At 37.3% G+C, this 17,669-nt stretch overlaps 1 protein-coding gene across 2 annotated transcripts in view; it reads left to right on the forward strand.

Annotated features, from left to right (window-relative positions):
• The window catches only part of becn1 (beclin 1, autophagy related), a 102,050-nt gene that overhangs the window by 51,495 nt on the left and 32,886 nt on the right, over positions 1-17,669 (forward strand). For both annotated transcript variants that reach the window (XM_056470080.1, XM_056470081.1), the window contains exons 6-7: positions 14,886-15,022; positions 15,182-15,376. In XM_056470080.1, the coding sequence (XP_056326055.1) occupies positions 14,886-15,022; positions 15,182-15,376 (332 nt within the window). The remainder of the gene's footprint in view (positions 1-14,885; positions 15,023-15,181; positions 15,377-17,669) is intronic.

Genomic DNA, 17,669 nt, shown 5'->3' on the forward strand with positions numbered 1-17,669 from the left:
CCCACAAGCAAACACAGCTCGTCAGAAAGGTTGTTTCATTTTTATTTCCAGGAATAAATTGAATTTATGACCCATTTAACCTCACAGGATCGTCATCGGGTATTTGGGCAAAAATACCCGATATATATATATATATATATATATATATATATATAAGGTCTTAAAGGGCACATAGTTTACCCCTTTTTTTTAAGATTTAATGTTAATATTATGGTTCTTCTGAGTGTGCCAGTTTAGGTTCAGTTCAAAACACAATTCAGATTTCTTATTATAAGGTGTTAAAAAGTGTCATTTTGGGGGTGTGTACACAGGTCGCTGTTTTAGGGGTGTGTTGCTTCACATGAAAATTAGTTTCGACTTCCCGACCAACGTAACAAGGGGGCGGAGCCAAGAGCTCCCCCGCTTTGTGTTTGACATAAGACAGGCAGAAAGAGAGAAGCGACATGAATGAGAGGATCAGCATTCAGCTGTACATGTAAGACTCGGTCACAGACCAAGCAGAGAGTACAAAATCATTTGTGTCTTTGTATAGTTTTATAGCCAACTGTGTGCTAGTTTAAAGTTCCGAGCTTGTACACCGAGACTAATAACCACGCACACTGAAATAAGTTTGACTAAGGCACCGGAAATGCTGCTCAGAGCCATGACACGGCACACCAGACACGAACATTCGCATGTTATTTAAAATGAAACTATTCAGATGGCGCTCTGTGGCGCGGCAGAAATATGAAGTGTCCTGAGTGGTTGCTGGGACAGCCGCCAACTTGAAGCGCCGTTTTGTGTACTCCGATAGAAACCTACAGTATTTTAAGAATTCTAAAATGCATGGTGATGCGTGGCACGATGCTGCACGTCGCCGAGCTGCGCTTCTGGTGTGCAACCTGCAGGCAAGTTCGTTAAACAGTCAAACAGCTTGAAAAGTACATTTTTCACCATAGGTGCCCTTTAAAATATTATTATTATTTTTCATGTTTAAAATATTATTCATTCTTATGTTTAAAGCTTTTGTCATTATGCTAATTCAGTGTCTCAGAGTAATCCAGAAATGATTATTAAATGCTGGATTAATGCACAAGAATTTTTATTACAACAGTTTTGCAAAAATGTTTTATACCATTTCAAATATATATATTTTTTGTGCATGCTGTATAAGTGCACATACAGTGCTCAGCATAATTGAGTACAGCCCATTTTGAAAATGAATATTTTTATCAATTTTTCAGGGAATATAGGCAATGTATAAAACACATTTCGGATATATTTACCAATATATTTATGAAAATAATATTTTAGTCACCAAACATATTGAGAAATTGAAAGATAAAACCATTACATCCAAGCTAAATATTGCAAAAAAAATTTACAACCTACAAAATATCAACAAAATTCTTACCTTTTTCCTTTTTTTTTTTTTTGATTTTTTTTATTTTTCCTCTTATTTTAAAATGTGTATTTAATACTTTTTCTATAACATATACATTTGGGTGTAGTAGTTTTTGGACAGCTATCGTAAGTTATTTTGTAAAGTTGGTATGGTGCCCTGGAGGCCTACATACAGTTGGCAATACAGTTGGTTCTCAATTATTACATATTTATATATTAATATAGGGGTGAATGATGTCACATGCATTTTTAGCTGTCCAAGATGTCATCTACTAATAAAAATGAGTATTTGTTAATAAGGTATACATTTTTGTTGTTCCTCTGACAAGATATTATATTACAGCATCCCATAGCTTTAGATGATGTTTACAGACCTCTACTTACATTTTTGTCATGTGATGTGACTGTCCGAGTTAAGTGTGACCATACTGATATAAGAAAATATATCACATTTCTTGTAATTTACTCATTAAAAAATGGATCTGCACAAAAACAAAATGTTAAATCGTATTGTAAATATTTATGGTGAAGTCACAATAAGAGAATCCATCTTTATTTTATATCAAATGTTGATATAAATGAAATAAAAAAAAAAAAATTCACAGCATGTAACAAATTTAGACTCAACTAATTTATACAAAACAAATACCACTTTCAATACAAAATCTAAAAATGGAAATTTAAGGGTGAGTACTACACTGCTCTATTTGTGTATGCCACATTTTTTAAGTAAAAATAATAATAATTCAGACTTAAGTCATCCATTTTTTGCAGTATATTGGAATATATTTAGCATATTTGTGGATGTATGATTTTTTTAATATCCTTGAACTCAAAACATTAACTTCATAACATATTTCATATAATTTAAATATGTGATTTGCTTTGCTGTATCTCAGATATTAAGGACAGCACGATCAGCTTCTGTTTTTACTTTCAGCTCGACTGAACTTTGGAGAATGTTGTTTCGTTCTCAGCCTGTTAACAAAAAGCAGTACAGGTATCTATCATCAAAGGAATGTGGAAAATGAGTGACTAAACGCATAAACATGGTCTGATCAATTCATACGTGATTTATCAATTCATACGTGTGAGTATTTTCCGTGATTTGGTGTCGGAGTTCCTTCAGGCCGACCATTACTGCGCTTGACTTGGGTAAAGTTTGGGGGTGTGACTGATACTCCGTCCGTACAGAGGAATAAGTTTATTTTACATTCTTCCTCCAAGCTTCTAGCAGGGCACAGGTGTACGTGTTTTGCACACAGGCTGTCACACTACACACAGGCTTTGTGATATTCATGGGCTTGCCTTGACTCAGCAACACTCGCAAAATAATTGCAAATTTCACTTTTAGCTCTGTCCACAAGCTGAGCTGTGGTGGTACACTGCATTTTGTCACTATGGAGAGAGTGTGTGCGAGTACACGTGAGTACTGCGCTGCAACAGCTGGCTGATCTGATCACAGAGACTGAACAACAACACCCGGACTCTGTTTTTATCATACTTGGGGACTTTAATCAGGCAAAACTCACACATGAGCTGCCCAAATTCAAACAGCACATTACATGCCCCACCTGAGGCAATAACATTTTAACAGCATAACTTAAAACTACTAAGCCAGTATTAAGGACTGTCAAGAGATGGACCAACGACACAGAGCAGGTCTTACAAGCCTGTTTTGAATGCACTGACTGGAATGTTTTTGAAGCTGCAGCCACAGATCTGGACGAGCTCACAGAGACTGTAACATCATACATCAGTTTCTGTGAGGAGTTATGCATCCCTACCAGGACCTACTTGTCATTTAACAATGATAAACCATGGTTCACACCAAAACTCAGACAGCTTCGTCAGGCCAAAGAGGATGCTTACAGGAGTGGTGACAGGATCTTGTACAATCAGGCCAGGAACACATTGAGATTGGTGTGGCTAAGAAAAGCTATGCCAAAAAGCTGCAAAACCAGTTTTCAGCTAACGACCCTGCATCAGTGTGGAGAGGCTTAAAAGATTTCACTAATTACAAGACACCGTCCCCCAGTATCGACAGCAATAAACATATTGCAAACGAGCTGAATATGTTCTACTGTAAATTTGACACCTCTGACCAGACACCTCCCACCCGCCTGGACCATCTCCCACACAGCCATCAACACCACATCAACACAGCCCGGACCATCTCCCTACACAGCCATCAACACCTCCAGCCATCTTCCTCTCCCCCCTGCACTTCAGATCAGTGAGGATGATGTGCGTCAGATCTTCAGTAAACAGAAGAGAAGGAAAGCACCAGGGTTAGATGGTGTCTCACCAGCCTGTCTGAAAACCTGCGCTGACCAGCTGGCTCCCATTTTCTCACATATCTTCATTAGATCACTGGAACAGCGCAAAGTTCCATCCTGCTTTAAGCGCTCTACTATCATCTCAATCCCGAAGAAGCCAAAGATCACAGGACTCAATGACTACAGACCTGTGGCCTTAACATCTGTGGCCATGAAGTCATTCGAAAGACTGGTGCTAGCATATCTGAAGGACATCATTGGACCCCTGCTGGACCCCCTGCAGTTCGCCTATAGAGCAAACCGGTCTGTGGATGATGCAGTCAACATGGGACTGCATTATACCCAACAACATCTGGACAAACCAGGGAACTATGCAAGGATTCTGTTTGTGGACTTCAGTTCTGCCTTTAACACCATCGTCCCATCACTGCTTGAGTACAAACTGGCCCAGCTCTCTGTTCCTAGCTCTGTCTGTCAATGGATCACCAGCTTTCTGACAGATAGCGAGCAGCTAGTCAGAATCACATCCGACAGCCGCACCATCAGCACTGGTGCCCCCCAGGGATGTGTTCTCTCCCCACTGCTCTTCTCCGTGAACACCAACGACTGCACTGCAAAAGACCCCTCCATCAAACTCATTAAGTTTGCAGATGACACTACTGTTATCGGCCTCATCCAGAACGGTGACGAGTCTGCATACAGACAAGAGGTGGAGCGGCTGGCGTTATGGTGCAGATACAACAACCTGGAGCTGAACACGCTCAAAACAGTGGAGATGATAGTGGACTTCAGGAGAAACCCCCCTGCACTCCCCCTAATCACCATCATGAACAGCACTGTGGCTGCAGTAGAGTCATTCAGGTTCCTGGGCACCACCATCTCTCAGGATCTGAAGTGGGACATTCACATAGACTCTATTGTGAAGAAAGCCCAGCAGAGACTGTACTTCCTTCGTCAGCTGAGGAAGTTCAACCTGCCACAGGAGCTGCTTGTACAGTTCCACTCAGCTGTCGTCCAATCCATCCTCTGCACTTCAATCACTGTCTGGTTCGGCTCAGCTGCCAAAACCGACCTCCGTAGACTACAGCGAATAGTCCGGACTGCTGAACGAATCACTGGCACAACCCTTCCTACACCTTAAGAACTGTACTCTTCCACAGTGAGTAAAAGGGCTCGCAAAATCACTCTGGATGCCTCACACCATGCATACTACCTGTTCGAACTGTTACCGTTTGGTCGGCGCTTCAGAGCACCAAGCACAAAAACAGCCAGACACAGGAAAAGTTTCTTTCCACAGGCTGTCTACCTTATGAACAGTTAAATATTCCCCTACTGTGCAATAAATATGTGCAATACTTTCTCATACGCACTTGTACACGGCACTTTATATCAATATGCAATGCAATACCTTCTCCATTCGTATTTGTACACAGCACCTTATAAACTGTATATTTATAACAATCTGTACATACAACTCAACATTCAGGTTTCTTGACTAACCGCATCTGTTTAATGTTATCATTTTTATTTCATTTATTTTTTTCATATTTATTTTGTGTTGTCACTTGTCACTTTATGTACACTGGAAGCTTCTGTAGCCAAAACAAATTCCTTGTGTGAAGCACACTTGGCAATAAAACTGATTCTGATTCTGAAAGGGAATTTTGGATTCTAAATGCCCTTTCTAATGTTGGGGAATGTCTGTGTGTAGACAGAAAGGTAAGGTGAAGAGAGGGTTTTCCCTCCTTTTTTTTCTTATCTCCAGTGTTCCTTTTTTGAAGCAATCTGCTAAGTGTCCTGTTAGAATAAAGGTGTCACCCAGGGATTCTCACAGCAGACTCCCTGGCACCAGGTGATCGTAACTGTCCTGTAGACTGAACCCAGACCCTTTTAGAGGTAACAAATGGAATTTTACCTCCGAACTGTATGTTACAACCGCATGTACATTTTTTTTTGTGTTTTTAACTTAATTCTCTCTATATTTTTTCTCACACAATATAATATTCTAAACTACAAATACATTTAAATAAAAGTTTCAACATTAATGTAGTGCCTGGACCATCTAATATGTCTGGTCTGTAAGAATAAGCTCTTAAATGTATTCAAACTTAAAATTCAGGGATTCAAACAAATGGCTCACAGTTAGAAATAAATTAACACTTACACTTATGTCATGAATTCGTCCACCCTAATAGAGTAAGCAGCATAACCTTATCTTTAGTAAATCTATGTTTTATTATTACGTAGCCAACAATAATAATATAAAACTGTAGTTCACTATTTGACGACCAAGGTTGCAAAAGTATATAGGGGAGGTAATAACTTGGAAACACATATAACACCAGCAAGGATTAAGTTTATTAAGCTACACACACAGCAAACTATTCTATGTAAAACATATAGATACACACACAAAACAGTTCTGTGAAGAGTGAATGACAGAGAATGAACAACTAAGAGTCCTAAACGTCTGGCACTTGTTGAGTTCTAAGCGTTGCAACCTGAGAAAACCACCAAGCAGAGAATCTGAGTAAGGTTTACTGCTTAAACTTACTTCACACTAGCTTCAGCAAGGAATGGAAAGTTGGTTTGTGTTTACTTGCATTTTGATGACCAGTCTCAGTCGTCAGCTAGTTGAGTTGAAATTTTGTGGAAAATGGATTTCCTTCATCTCATGATGTGCAGAGAATTTGAAGTCAGCAACGCAGAAAGTGTGCTGAATAGGGATCCTTCTGAGACTTGCTTCTCTGCAGAATTACAAAACTTAGGAATTCAAAGTTCAAGGTCTTTTCAAGGTATACTTGAAACACCCAGCCAGGTGTGTTGAGGCAAGTTGGAGCTAAACCCTGCTGGGACACTGGGCCTCCAAGACTGAGATTGGTGACCCCTGCCCCACACCATTACATTACCACAACTGGCCTGAACCGTTGATGCAAGGCAAGATGGATCCATGCTTTAATGCTGTTGATTCCAAATTCTGACCCTACTATCCAAATGTTGCAGCAGATATCGAGACTCATCAGACTAGGCAACATTTTTCCAATCTTTTATTGTCCAATTTTGGTGAGCCTCTGCGAATTGTAGCCTCAGTTTCTTGTTTTTGACTGACAAGAGTGGCACCCGGTGTGGTCTTCTGCTCCTGTATCCCATCCGTCTCAAGGTTTGATGTGTTGTGCATGCAGAGATGCTCTTCTGCATACCTCGGTTGTATTGGTTATTTGAGTTGCTGTTGCCTTTCTATCAGCTCCTACCAGTCCTTCCATTCTCCTCTGACCTTTGGCTTCAACAAGGCATTTGCACCTATAGAACTGCCGCTCACTAGATATTTCGTCATTTTCGGACCATTCTCTGTAAACCCTAAAGATGGTTATGCATGAAAATTCCAGGACATCAGCAGTTTCTGAAATACTCAGACCAGCCCATCTTGCACCAACAACCATGCCACGTTCAAAGTCACTTAAATCACCTTTCTTCCCCATTATGATGCTCAGTTTGAACTGCAGCAGATCGCCTTGACCATGTCTGCATGCCTAAGTGAATTGAGTTGCTGCCATCTGATTGAATAGAAATTTGCGTTAACGAGCAGTTGGACAGGTGATTCCTTTGCCCATCATCGAGATGCCCTTTGATCGCATTGGCCTGGACCTGTAGGGGTCACTGCCAATGTCTGCCTGTGGCTGCAAGCACATCCTGTAATCTTGGATTATGCCACCAGTTTCCTTGAGGCAGAAAGTCAACATCAAAGGCAATTGCAAAGAAAGCTGGTGTACAGGCTGGCCCACAGGATCAATGCGGAGACTTGTCTGTCACTGGGGTCTTTCAGGAATCCATCTCATGCTTTCCATTGCTCCATGACCACCACAGCATCTGCTCAGGATATGGTCTGGTTTAAGATTATGGAAACCTTGGGAATAAAAAAGACTAATATAAGCATAGATGTTGTTCAAATTATAATGTCTTTTGGGAATTTTCCTGGCTCCGGTTGCCCTAAATAATGCAGAATCACAATCCTTTAGAGGATTTGGATTTCAAAAGTATTTGTGTTTTTTTGTGTATGCTTATGAAAAGAGATGTGTCTTTAATCTAGTTTTAAACTGACAGAGTGTGTCTACCTCCTGAACTGTGCTAGGAAGGCTGTTCCAGAGTTTAGAGAAACGAGAAAGATCTACTGCCTACAGTAGATTTTGATATTCTGTGAACAATCAATTGTTTATCAATTGTCTAGAAAGCACTCTAGCAACTGCATTTTGAACTAGCTGAAGTTTGTTAATTAGGCCAACAGGGCAACCGCCTAGTAACGTATTACAATATTCTAACCGAAAGGTCATGAAATCATACAGATCAAAAGTATACTGTTTGGTACCACAAGGCTCAATTCTTGGTCCTTTACTTTTTACAGTATATATGCTACCGCTAGGTGATTTTTTCAGGGAGGCTTTTTAAGTGGTTTGTTTATGGCAAGTTTGTGGATGGTTGTCAGTGTAATAGACAGAATTGTTGATACGTTGATTGTGACAAAGTGGAGCTTTGTCCCCGCTGAGTTAGCAGCACACAGAACACACACTTACACACACACACACACACACACACACACACACACACACACACACACACACACACACACACCATTATCGCTACTTACCTGTTGTCCTGCTGTTGGCAATGTGGGTGCACACACATATCTGATAGCTCATAGACAGTCCCTCATAATGCATTTCCCACAGCATAACTCTGTTCCTGGTCCTTATACAAGCATATACATGCATTGTTTTGTCCCGTTTGTTGTCCGTGTCGATCGTCTGTCTGTCTGTCTGTCTGTCTGTCTGTTTGTTTGTTTGTTTGTTTGTTTGTTTGTTTGTTTGTTTGTAAAGTCTTTCCGTTTGCCTGTTATGATGGCCGACCAGAGCAGGCGTCGGTGCCGGATGTGTTTTTTTTATTGTGTGTTAACACTATAAACATATTAATCATAACAATGGATGACATCAAGTACAATAGTAAAATTAATAATAAAATAAAAATATTACAGAGGCAAATTATCAACTTAAATAATATTTACAAAGTCCTTATAAAATTTGACAGTTTTAACACTTTTTGCTGTAAACATTTTGTAAAGTAGTAATTAAACAATTTAAGTTACAAAGAAAATTCTGCAACTTGGGTAATGATGAAGAAAATTTACATTTATGAATATAATATTTACCCAATAAAATAAATAAATTGCCTATAAATTCTATTTTATGTTTGTCATGAGAAAAGTAACAAGTTATATCACACATGGAAAAATCAATGTTAAACTTACATTTTGATGAAAAATAGACGGATAAATCAGACCAAAACATACTAACTTGTGGGCATTTGACAAAAAGATGATCAATCGATACAATGCTTGAGTTACTGAAGACACAATTTGAGTTAGGATTACCGAATTTAGATATAATCTCATTTGTGGGGTATATATTGTGTAACACTTTTAAATGTAATTCTTTAACTTTGTTGGGAACACACAATTTGTAAGGTAAGAGCCAAGCTTTTTTCCAATTAATTTTATCTATTAGAGAATTCCAAAGAAATATTCCCCTCTTTGACTGAAGCACATTTCTTATATTTTTATTACTAAATTTTGGGTCGTAAATGCATTTGTCTTCAACTAAAAACTTGGGTTCTTTTTTAACAATTACTTTAAATGATAAGTGGTATTTCATTAAATAAGCAAGGCCATTAGGTATGGCCCTAATCACAGTATAAAATTCTTTATGAATAACAGGGAAATTATATTTTTCCATAAAATCACCATATGAATAGAATGTAGATTGCCTTGTAGATCAAATAAATCACAAACATAATTAATATCTTTTTCATGCCAATTCTTATAAAAAATCTATTTATTCTTTACTAAGATGCTTTCGTTGTTCCGTAGCTTTACTTTGTGCGGGGAGAAATTGTGAACGAAACATAATTTCCATGCCAAAAGAGCCTGTTCATGAAATTTAGCGAGTTTTATAGGGAGTTTGGATGGAGAAAAACTACAAGTTAACAAAAATTTGAGACCTCCAATCTTTTTATAAATATTATGAGGGATAAAGTACCAAATCGAATCTGGAGAATTAGTACAGTTTTTAATCCAATTTACTTTGAAAGTGTAATTGATGTCAAAAAAATCAATCATGTCAAAACCACCATCAGCTTTCTTACAACAGAGAACATGTTTCTTACGATGCTGGTGTTTGTTTTTCCAAAAAAAATTAAACAGTAAAATATAAATTTTTTTGCATGTATTGTCATGAACAAATAAAGAAAAAGAAGGATAAATAATATGAGACAACCCTTCAGCTTTTAATAGGAGAACTCTGCCAAGGCAGGTTAAATCTCTCTGAAGCCAATTGTTAAGTATTTGTTTTGCTTTTTTAATTTCAAAAACGAAATTTAGCTCTTGTCGTGAAGAACTGCTTTTAGAAATATGAATACCAAGATATTTCATATTTTCTTTAATAGAAATATCATTTACTGCTGTTGTATGATTATCAGATAAACAAAGAATTTCACATTTAGGTCTATTTAATCTTAGTCCAGAGACCCCTGAAAAGGTATTAATGATTTCAAGGATTCTAGTAACCTGATTTGTGTTTTCTAAAAACAGGGTTGTATCACCTGCGAATTGAGAGATTCTAATCTGACGATCAAATATTGTCAAACCTTTAATATCAGGATCATTTCTAATCTTTAAAGAAAGTAATTCCACTACTAATAAAAACAAAAAGGGTGAAATTCCACAGCCTTGTCGAACTCCTCTATTTATAGAAAACCTGTTAGAAGTGTTAAATTTTAAAAGAACTGAACTCTTGATATCCTTATGTATCATTTTGATCATTTTAATGAATTTCTCTCCAAACCCAAACAATTCTAAGGCAGAAAATAAAAATGTATGTTCTATAGTGTCGAATGCTTTGTAGAAATCCAAGAATAATATAATTGCATCAGATTTTATGTGGTGTGCATAATCTATGAAGTCCAAAATTGGCCGGATATTACAACTTATATGTCTTTTAGGCATAAATCCAGTTTGAGTTTCATTAATTATTTCCGCTAATCCTGATTTAAATCTTTTTGCCAGAGCTAATGATAAATTTTTGTAGTCTAGATTTAGTAAAGTGATTGATCTCCAGTTATCAAGGGATAGAAGATCTTTACCTGGTTTAGGTATTAAGGTTATAATACCCTGTTTCATAGACGTACTTAGTTCCTCTTTACTAATACATTGATTATACATCCTAAATAAAGGTGTCTTGATCAGATCCCAAAAGCATGCATAAAACTCAATAGTTAGCCCATCTGAGCCTGGGGATTTACCCTTCTTCATAGACAGCATTGCTTTGGTAAGTTCGTCTAAAGAAAGTTCATTATCACAAGTTAATTTGAATTGATTAGAAATCACCGGAGATGACGGTTTGATTTCCTGTATAAATTAATTAGCAAATTTAGCATTATATTCAGAACAGTATAATTTGTTATAAAAGGAATATACAAATTTATTAATCTGACTGGGATTTTTGTTTATATTACCATCAATTGTTAAAGCTGAAATACAATTTCTTTTGATATTTCTTTTTCCAATGCAAAGAAATAACTGGTATTTTTCTCTCCCATTTCTAATCATTTAGCCCACGATCTTATAAATGCACCCTTTGCTAGATCTAGATAACATTCGTCTATTTCATTTCTCAATTTAGATAAATAGGTTTCTTCCTCTGTGTTAAGAGATTCTTTAGATAATAGCTTGACAAGTTCACTGATAATTTCTTGACATCTTTCAGAATTTTCTGCTTTAAGTTCTTTCCCTCAATGCATAGCTAAGTGTCTAACTTTAAATAAAAAAAAATCCCATCTTTGAATATAGCTCATTGATGCATCTTCCAAAATAGAAGCAGTTTTTTTTAACAGAGTCTATGAATTTTTTATCTGATAACAACCTGTTATTAAATTTCCAATAGCCTCTGATTCTTTTGCAATTATCTATATTTCCTTTTAAAGAAATTGAGATGATCTGATAAAGGTGAATATCCATTTGAGGTGTCTGATACAAACTGCACTGCATTAGTAGATAAAAGCCAAAAGTCAATTTGTGATTTACGTGTAAGAGCATTATTTGTCCATGTATATTCTTTATGGTATTGATGTAAAAAATGCCAGACATCAGTAATCTGTAAATTATTGCACAACAAATCAAAAACTTTGGATGTACTGTTCTTTGGAGGGAACCTATCTATGGATTATTTAGGAGCTTAATTAAAATCCCCTCCAATCAGTAAATAAGCATTAGTGTATTTTTTTGTAGGTCTACTAACAACAGACAAATTTTTTTGAACATGCCTAAATTTAACAAATTATTGTTATGTCCATAAACATTGCAAATGATAAATTTCGTATTGTTTAAAATTAAAATCATTATAATCCATCTCCCTTCTCCAGAATATCAGGTTTCCACAATTTCTCCCTTGAACTTATTTAAGAAAATAGCGACCCCTGCAGAATGATTTGTTCCGTGACAAAAGTATGCCGAATCTCCCCATTGCGATTTCCAAAACTTTACATCATTATCACAGGAATGCGTTTCTTGAAATATAATAATTTGAGCTTCTTTGTTTGATGAAAAGAAAAAGTCCCTTTCTTTTATCAATATCTCTTAGGCCTCTGACATTAAGCGAAATAAAATCTATTTTCTCAAAATTAAATTCTGTCATCCAAAATAAAATTAAAACGTAGAACAATGAACAAGACCTCTTAGATTAAACTAATCTAAGTTACTCTTTTACAGTGCAAATTAGACTCACCGAACGCTTACATGCAACAAAATGTCAAAATATTAGGGTAATGAATTGTCCCAAAGAGAACATCAAAAATAACGTGTCCATGTGTTCAAAATGTCTTATTTTTATTATTACTTACAAGCCATCAATGTTAACTTTTTTTCCACCGACAAATGATGCTCTCTTGCCTTCTTCTCTAGTTTTCTTGACCAAAGGCCAGGCCTTGGCCCTCGCCGCTCTTTCCTCGGGTGACAGGTCTTCTTTTAAATGGAGATGGGCTTCCTCCAGGAATTTCAAGCCTCTTGCATCCCTCCATATGATATCGCGAAAGTGACGCATGCTGAATTGAATGATTATACCTCTCGGCAAGTTGTCGTTCTTCCTTTTTACAATTCTGTGTACCGAATCCACCACCTCCGACAATTTCTTAGTGATTTGGGGAGAAACTTTGCCAAGGATTTTGATCACAAGATCCCGGGTGATTTCTTTATCTTCTTCCTTCATACCTTGCAGTCTCAAGCCCCATCTTCTTCGATAACTGTTTGCCTCCAGCACTTGAAGTTTAAGCTGTTTATTTTCTTCACTCAAGTCTGCAGTTTTTTTCTCCAGGGTTAAGATTCTCTCATTATGATTTGAGGTATCTTTAATGAGCTTTTCCACTGATTCGTTCAAAAAGATAATGGCATGATCAGTGTTTCTCACCATTGTCTCCATAGTTGAAACTTTTTCAAAGATAGTCTCACATTTTGCGGAGAGAGACTGAATAGCGGCCATAACCTTGTTAATGTCGCAATCAGGTGGAATGTTGTTGATTCGTTGTGTTTTTGGCACTGGGCTTTTAGCTGGGGTGCATGGAAGTGGAGTTGCCAGAGAAATCTCTGGATCGACATTGTCAGCAGAATCATTAGTTACACCCATCAGCATTGCATCATCAGGATACAGAGCAAGTAGTTGGGATGGCAAAGTTTCTCCATTTTTCTCCATGTTCGCCTCAAAGTGTTTTCCTTTGCGTTTGCCCATGTGACCGAGTTTTCAAACGAAGCGGTGTTAAACCCTAAAACTTCATTGATATAAAATAAAACAAAAATGTAGTTTTTCTTCACTAATTGCATGTAAAACACGATGAAGTCTAAGGATTAAAGTCGCAGCACGTCTGCATAGAACAGCGCCATCTTGGCCCCCTCCTGACAGGAGGAAAATATGTGTTTAAAGACAAAGTGTTTGATCCAATGAAATGCTGAAATTAAGTGTTTTGGGGAAGATTTATTAGTGTTGTATAGATGACAATTATTTGTTAAGTGTTTACATGTGAAAATGAAGCTACTTGTACCTGATACTTACCTAAAGAGTGGTAGGTCCCGAAAAAGCAGGAGTTTGGCCTATACAGGCAGCAGCCAAACCCCAAAACCAGTTGCTTGTTAACCAGGTCAGCGAGAACGTTACAGTGGTACCTCGAACAAACCCCCCTGTATGTATACTGTGGATACTTCTTAATTTTTTTTATATTTTTTTTTCATCTTTATTTTGCTGTTTTGTTATTACTTTGTTACTTTAGATTTTTGGTATTTGGACACTTGTGTACATGTATTCTTCAATGTGGACTGTTTTTTACCTGTTTGCACTGTTAATAAAACACTGTGCACTGAAGTGCTATCAAGTACGCCATCATTTTTTTGTTATCCCTCGAACCCAGTTTTCCCCACCAGAGCGAGCTAAATGGCAAAAATCAAACCAATGTCTGAATGGCAAAAATCAAACCAATCCTCACCTCCAGACTGATCAAAGATTATTAAAAAATAAAAATACATATTAAAGACAGTTGCAGCCAGAAGATGTTGGGTGTGAGCTAAGCTGTCAACAAGAAGGCCCCATAATAAAGCACCTTTTTGTAAAATAAAATGGCATATGCAGATCAAGATTGTCCCATAAATAAATAAAGATAAATATAAAGAAAAATAAAAGAAAAAGTAAAAAGACATATTGCAATCTTACTGACAGAATTTGTACTTTTCTAAGACAGTTCCAGGTGCATAGGACCACACACTCAGATGTCCAAATGTATCTTCATCCAATAGCATGTGTTTAATCACTGAGGAGCTATGGAGATTTTTATTTTACATATGTCCCCATGAGAAACAATTGCTGTCTAAATGGGGCTAAACACAACACACAGGGACAGGACTGTATAATACTAGACAAGAATGTCTTGATATTACATCAGTAGATATATATCAGTTACTGTCTAGTAAAGTGTATTTAGTTTATTGTAATTTTTATTTTTTAAATATAATGAAATATGTACTATTGTAATATTTATATACAAATGTATTAATAATTAACTAGTTTCTATTCATAAGCGTTATTTATTGAGTGGATGGATGGATCACAGCAAAGATTCATGTGTGTGTTTTTCCCGTAGGTGACAAGCAATCTGTTTGACATCATGTCTGGTCAGACAGATATTGATCACCCACTTTGTGAGGAGTGCACTGACACATTATTGGACCACCTGGACACACAACTCAACATCACAGAGAACGAGTGCCAGAATTACAAGTCAGTAACTCACAATAACATCAATTACTGTAACTAACTATTTTTCTTTTCTGTGAGTGCTGTGATGTTATTTGCCTGATCAAATAGTTCATATCGTTTTTTTATTATAAAATTTACACATTACACCAGTGGGTTGTTTAATTGCCTGTGAATTGTCAGGAGCTGTTTAGAGCTGCTGTCTCAGCTCCCAGAAGAAGAGGAGACCAGTCTACTGAATGCATTGCATCAGTTAAAACAAGAAGAGGAATCTCTGATCCAGGAACTAGAGAGCATCGAGACAAAGCGTGAAGCCGTGGCCAAAGAGCTGGATGAGGGACGCAACCATAGCCAGCTGATGGACACTGAAGAACTTCGGTATGTATGAAAATATTATTTACAGATGACTTCTATTTTTTATATAAATAGTGAATGTTTGAGAAGTGACAGTTTAGTAAGGGGAAAAACATCACTGTGAAATGACTCAGGCTGGACTTCAGTGTCTTCATGGCTTGTTTATACCGGGTATTAAGGTGCATGTTTATCAGCTGATCACTAATGGATGTGGTGTAAACAGGTGTTATAATTTCTAAACCTTGCTTGGCTCCACACAGCAAACCAGACCCGTAACAATAAATAATATCAAATTAAAATAATTAGAACTCCTCTAAATTAACAAGGAGCCCGGAGTCTCATCTCCCGTTCAAAAGTAAAAACAACAACAAAGACGAATGACCAAGGAAATAACGTAAAGTCAAATTTATTTGACGTTAAACTTCAAAAGGGCACAATAAAAAACTTGCGGAGCCAAAATAACAAACAAAACTCAACAACTAAGTTTTTAACCCTCTTACCTCTTACCTGAAATAAAACAAATAAAATAACATTCACTTACCTCCCTACTAACCAAAAAAACGTGAGGAAACTGTAATAAAACAAAAAGGCACCCTCCTCAGCACACGTCTCCGTATAGATCTCAAAGTCAACACTCAGAGTTCAACTTTCAACAATTTAGCTGAGTAAATACAATACAGTTTCTACTTCACAACACAAGCCGGGAGAGAGGAGACTCTCTGAACGTTGTTCCAGTCCGGTTTAAATTGTCTACACAAACAAGCCAGCTTCCACGTGCTGGCACCTGATTTACCTCACCTGTGCGGTAATGATGAAACCTATTGGAGACAGAGGCAGAGAGAAAAGAACCACAAGCATATGCAATGCACACACACACACACACACACACACACACAAAAATCACTAATTAAGATATTTATTTATATTATTATTTTTATATTATTATTATATTAAGGAAATACGTAACATTCCTCCCCAACAAAAGGAGAAAAGACACTTGTATTTTCTATTTACACTTGACACTTTCAGCACCAACTGCTCTGGACAGCACATCAGCCAGAACCATCTCCGAACCACGCTTGTGAACAATCTCAAGATTGTATTCTTGTACGACCAGAGACCACCACATTAAATGTTGGTTTAAGTTATGCATTTGGGAAAGGAACACGAGTGGATTATGATCGGTGTATACTTTTAATGGAAAAGGGTTAGCATTTAAGTAAACATCAAAATGTCTCAAAGCCAACAACAAAGCTAAAGTTTCCTTCTCAACTGTACCGTATCGTCGTTGACAATCATTAAATTTTTTAGAAAAGTAACTGACAGGCAACTCCACATTTGATTCTGATACTTGCATTAATACGGCTCCTGCAGCCACTGCGCTGGCATCAACTTCAAGCAGGAAAGTTTGGAAAAATCTGGCGCAGCTAAGATCAGAGCTTTACACAAGAGATCTTTCGCTCTGTTAAAAGCATGCTCGCAATCTGGTGTCCACGTAGAGTGGTTTTTAAAAGATCTGTTAGAGGCGTCACAAGGATTGCAAAGTTACATTAGAATCCACGATAATAACTCGCCATATACTGTACTTCAGACTTCATTATTTATCTCTTCATGGGGTTTACTATATAAGGGTGTTGTTTAACTGGACTTGCATTTTCCACATCAATATCATGAAACAGAAGGGTGGTTTGAGAAGGGACATCGGAGAAGATATTAGGAAATTCCTTAATTAAAGCGATAACATCTGCCTGTTGTAATTCTGACATATAGCTTAAATAAGAGGTCAGATTCTGTAAAATGTTTGAGTTTTGCAGACGACTCGTAGGGAAAGAGACAGCTTCCAAACTTTCATTATCCTCAACCACAGTTAAAGGCACTCCCTTACACACGGTTTTCACAGATGTCGGTTCTTTATTTCTGTCATGATACAGTTTTAACATATTAATGTGGCAAGTTTCCAGATCCCTCCTGCGATCAGTTGTTTGAACCACATAAGACACATCATTCACCTTCCTTTCCACTACGTAAGGACCAGTAAACTGGTTTTGCAGAGCATTGTCAGGAACAGGCATTAGAGCTAGCACTAAATTCCCTGGCTCGAAAAAATGTTTGACCGCACGTTGATCATATTGAGCTTTCATTACTGTTTGAGCCGAAGTTAAATTAGCTCTGGCTAGATTCTGTACATGCTTTAAAAGTGCACGAAAAGAATGCACATACTCGGAGACAGTTTTCGTCGCAGGTTTTATAGCCAACAAATTGTTTGCTGAGAAGTTTTATTGGGCTTCGGAAAGTGTACCCGAACACAAACTCCACA

Source organism: Danio aesculapii, chromosome 12 (assembly GCF_903798145.1).
Source record: "Danio aesculapii chromosome 12, fDanAes4.1, whole genome shotgun sequence".
NCBI lineage: Eukaryota > Metazoa > Chordata > Actinopteri > Cypriniformes > Danionidae > Danio > Danio aesculapii.